At 50.5% G+C, this 3,699-nt stretch overlaps 1 protein-coding gene across 1 annotated transcript; it reads left to right on the top strand.

Moving 5' to 3' along the window:
- Positions 1-1,421: 1,421 nt before the first annotated feature.
- Positions 1,422-3,184, top strand: LOC125548916 (tyrosine decarboxylase 1-like). The gene has a single exon (XM_048712439.1). The coding sequence runs from the start codon at positions 1,492-1,494 to the stop codon at positions 2,980-2,982; it is 1,491 nt and encodes a 496-aa protein (XP_048568396.1). The 5' UTR covers positions 1,422-1,491; the 3' UTR covers positions 2,983-3,184.
- The last annotated feature ends 515 nt before the right edge of the window (positions 3,185-3,699 follow it).

The following is a 3,699-nucleotide window of genomic DNA, read 5'->3' as shown; positions in this document are numbered from 1 at the left end:
TTTATGAAATTTATTGCTGACATTGACAACTAAGCCACGAGGAAATGCATCACCTGTGTTCGTGAAGTTATAGCAGTACTAGTACAACTAGATTATCGCCCTCCTAATGGCGTGTCGGCACAAGTGCATTTCCCGCACATGTGTCCGCTGTCAACTATATATATATAGGGTGTAGATCCAAGTTGTCACGTCTAGGGTGGCTGTACTCCTAGTCTACTAGTGATCAAAACCCTAGATTTGAAATTATGTATGTCGCATTGAAGTGAATTACGTATTATTTTTCATTGTAAGGCAGTGTCTCTCAAAATGGAAATAAAATTTGAGGAAAGTATTCCGGAACAAATTCACGTGTATCAATATTCTATGTCAACTTGTAAGATTTGGCGCAAAAAAGTATGATCACATGTATCGTATATAGGGTATACTAACAAACCAAATTGATATGGCGGTGAGTCGTATAGTAGTATGGTATCCAGAGGTGCATTTTCTTGGCTATGTGCATTTTTTTCACTAAATTATGCAGGTGTACATGCATGTTATATGCCTATGGACGTTACATTTTCAAGTAAATTTCAAACTTTTGAAAGAGGCAAATTTAAAAAGATGATAGGTACGCAACTTATTTTACTTTGGTAAGTAATTACTCGCCGTTAAACGGTATAAAAATAGGTGAAGCGTTCGATGGATACATCAGGACGCGTGGGTGTTAGACAGTGGCAGAGCCAGCCAGCCACCAGACAATGGGTGTACATATTTCCCTAAAAATCACAAATTAACTAGAGTTTATAATTTATTTCGTGCATATAGTTATACATGAATTGTCAACGTCTTGGCAAAAATAACGGATGTATATTTGTACACCCAAAAACACAAGTAGCTCCGCCCGCGGTGTTAGGCAGAGCAGCCGAACAGATCACAATGGCTATGATCTGGTTGTTGTTAACTAGATCTGTGCTCAATGAATAGGATACCTATACAATAGAAATCTTACAACTAACAGATCAGCCTGGCAACCAGTCTAGATATGTGTGATGTTATTGCCTATGTTACTTTCATTGTAGATAGACTTACGGCTTTTTTGGCGGATAACAACTACTCCGTCCGTGCTTGAAAGAGTGTACTTCCAACAAAGTTGGAGGGTCAAATTATCTTAAAGTTTGACCAAGTTTGTATAAAAATATATCAATGTTTGTGAAACCAAATAGGTATATAATGAAAATATATTTTATCATGAATCTAATACTACTAATTTGATGACATAAATGTTGGTGCATTATTGTATAAATATGGTTAAATATAAAAGAGTTTAGCTTTCCAACAAAGTTGAAAGTATACTCTTCCAAGGACAAAGGGAGTACGGCAGTAGTACTATATATACACGATGCGCACAGTATTAACGTACAACTGCCAAAAGCCCGAGCTCATCACAAAGTAGCAACCCGTGTCCTTCTCACGTGTACGCGAACCCGCAAGCGCAGACACTACAATACCATGGCGACGGGTGGAGCACCATTTGACGCGCTATCCTCGCTGGACCCCGAGACCTTCGCCGGGGAGTCGCGCGCCGTGATCAACTTCCTCGCCGACTACTACCGCGACGTCGACACGTATCCGGTCCAGCCCCAGGACTTGCCAGGGTGCCTCCGCGCGCTTCTACCCGACGCGCCGCCGGAGAACGGTGAGCCCATCGACGTGATACTGGAGGAGGTACGCACTCACATCGTCCCGGCACTGACCAACTGGCAGAGCCCCAAGTTCTTCGGCTACTTCCCCATGAACGCCAGCACGGCCGGGTTCGCCGGCGAGATGCTCTCCACCGGGCTCAACATTGTGCCGTTCATGCGGGTCGCCTCGCCGGCCGCCACCGAGCTCGAGAGCGCCGTGGTGGACTGGATGGGCAAGCTGATGGGCCTCCCGGACCGCTTCCTCTTCTCCGGCGGCGGCGGCGGCGTGCTGCACGGGAGCACCTGCGAGGCCGTGGTGTGCACGCTCGCGGCCGCGCGCGATCGCGCGCTGAGCAGGCTCGGCCACGAGGGCATCCTGAGGCTGGTGGTCTACGCCTCGGACCAGAGCCACTGCACGTTCCAGAAGGGCGCGAGGATCGTGGGGATCCCTCGGTCCAACTTCCGAGTCATCCCGACGTCGGCGTCGTCGGGCTATGGCCTCACCTCGGACAGCGTCCGCGACGCCGTGGAGGCCGACGTGGCCAGCGGGCTCGTGCCGCTGTACCTGTGCGCCACGGTCGGCACAACCGGGCTCGGCGCGGTCGACCCGGTGCGGGACCTCGGCGAGCTGGCGCGGAGGCACGGCATGTGGCTGCACGTCGACGCCGCGTACGCCGGCAGCGCCCTGATCTGCCCCGAGTTCCAGCATCACATAGACGGCGCCGAGCTCGCGGACTCGGTGAGCATGAACCCGCACAAGTGGTTCCTCACCAACATGGACTGCTGCTGCCTGTGGGTGGCAAGCCCGGCCGCGCTCACCTCCGCGCTGTCGACCAACCCAGAGTACCTCAGCAACGTCACAGAAGAAAGTGCAGGCGCGGGCGTGGTGGACTACAAGGACTGGCAGATCGCGCTGTCGCGGCCGTTCCGCGCCATGAAGCTGTGGGTGGTCCTGCGCCGCTACGGCGGGGCGGGCATGCGGGCGTACGTTCGGCGGCACGTCGAGATGGCCAAGTGGTTCGAGCAGGCGCTGGAGGCTGACGGGCGGTTCGAGGTGGTAGCGCCGACGAGGTTCTCCCTCGTGACCTTCCGCCTCCGTCCAAGGCACGAGGGCGACGACGATGCCGTTGATGCCTTGAACCGTAGGCTCCTCGTGGCGGTGAACGCTAGCGGGCGGGCGTTCATGACGCACTTCGTGGTGGACGGCAAATTTGTTATCCGTATGGCCGTGGGCGGAGCCATGACGGAGATGCGGCATGTCCAAGACACGTGGGAGCTTGTCCGGGAGAAGGCCAGGGAAGTCGGCGCCCTCCCCTAGGACTCCGAGCATGTCTAAGAACCGAACGTGCGCTGAAATAAAAATACTGGGAATATGAAATTCGGTAAGCATGAATTGCAACATATATGCACAACCAAAAATACTGAAAAGGAAGGCCGGCTGTAGATTAACAGCCGGCTATAGTACGGGCTCCAAGAAACATTGTGAAAGTGTAAGAGGTAAATACACTAGAAGTCACATAACTTGCATACACCATTCAGTTTAGTGCATAAACTTACAAAATACATGTTTCTGGTCATCTAACTTGTCCTCTCATTCATATTCCGTGCTTCCAGCCATATCCAGTCCCTATACGTGCCACGTGACAGGGCCCACTATCAGTGGCTGAGATGGTGGTAATCCGCGTGCACTGTTTTCTTAGATAGCACCCTTGCATTTACTTATTTACGCAGAAAATTCTCAAATAAAATGAAAAACATTGGAACATTTGTGAAATTTGAACCCACGACCTGCTGTGGCATGATGCTGACGCGGGACCTTGAAAGCTGATGTGGATAGTGTGCATGTTGAGAGAATTGTCAGTAGTGGGGATCAACTTCTTAAGAATATAAGATTTATCCAGTACCTGTTAAATAGCTTTAACTGTGCATTTTAATGTCAATTGTTGGTTGGTCTACTGGCTCTCTATGCCAGCCGGATCATGGTAGCTCATCGGTTCAAATCCCATCATGCGTTGCAGCTTATTTCATTTTATTT

The sequence above is a fragment of the Triticum urartu genome, chromosome 3, assembly GCF_003073215.2.
Source record: "Triticum urartu cultivar G1812 chromosome 3, Tu2.1, whole genome shotgun sequence".
In the NCBI taxonomy this organism is placed as follows: domain Eukaryota; kingdom Viridiplantae; phylum Streptophyta; class Magnoliopsida; order Poales; family Poaceae; genus Triticum; species Triticum urartu.
This window is presented reverse-complemented; position numbering and strand designations above follow the sequence as displayed.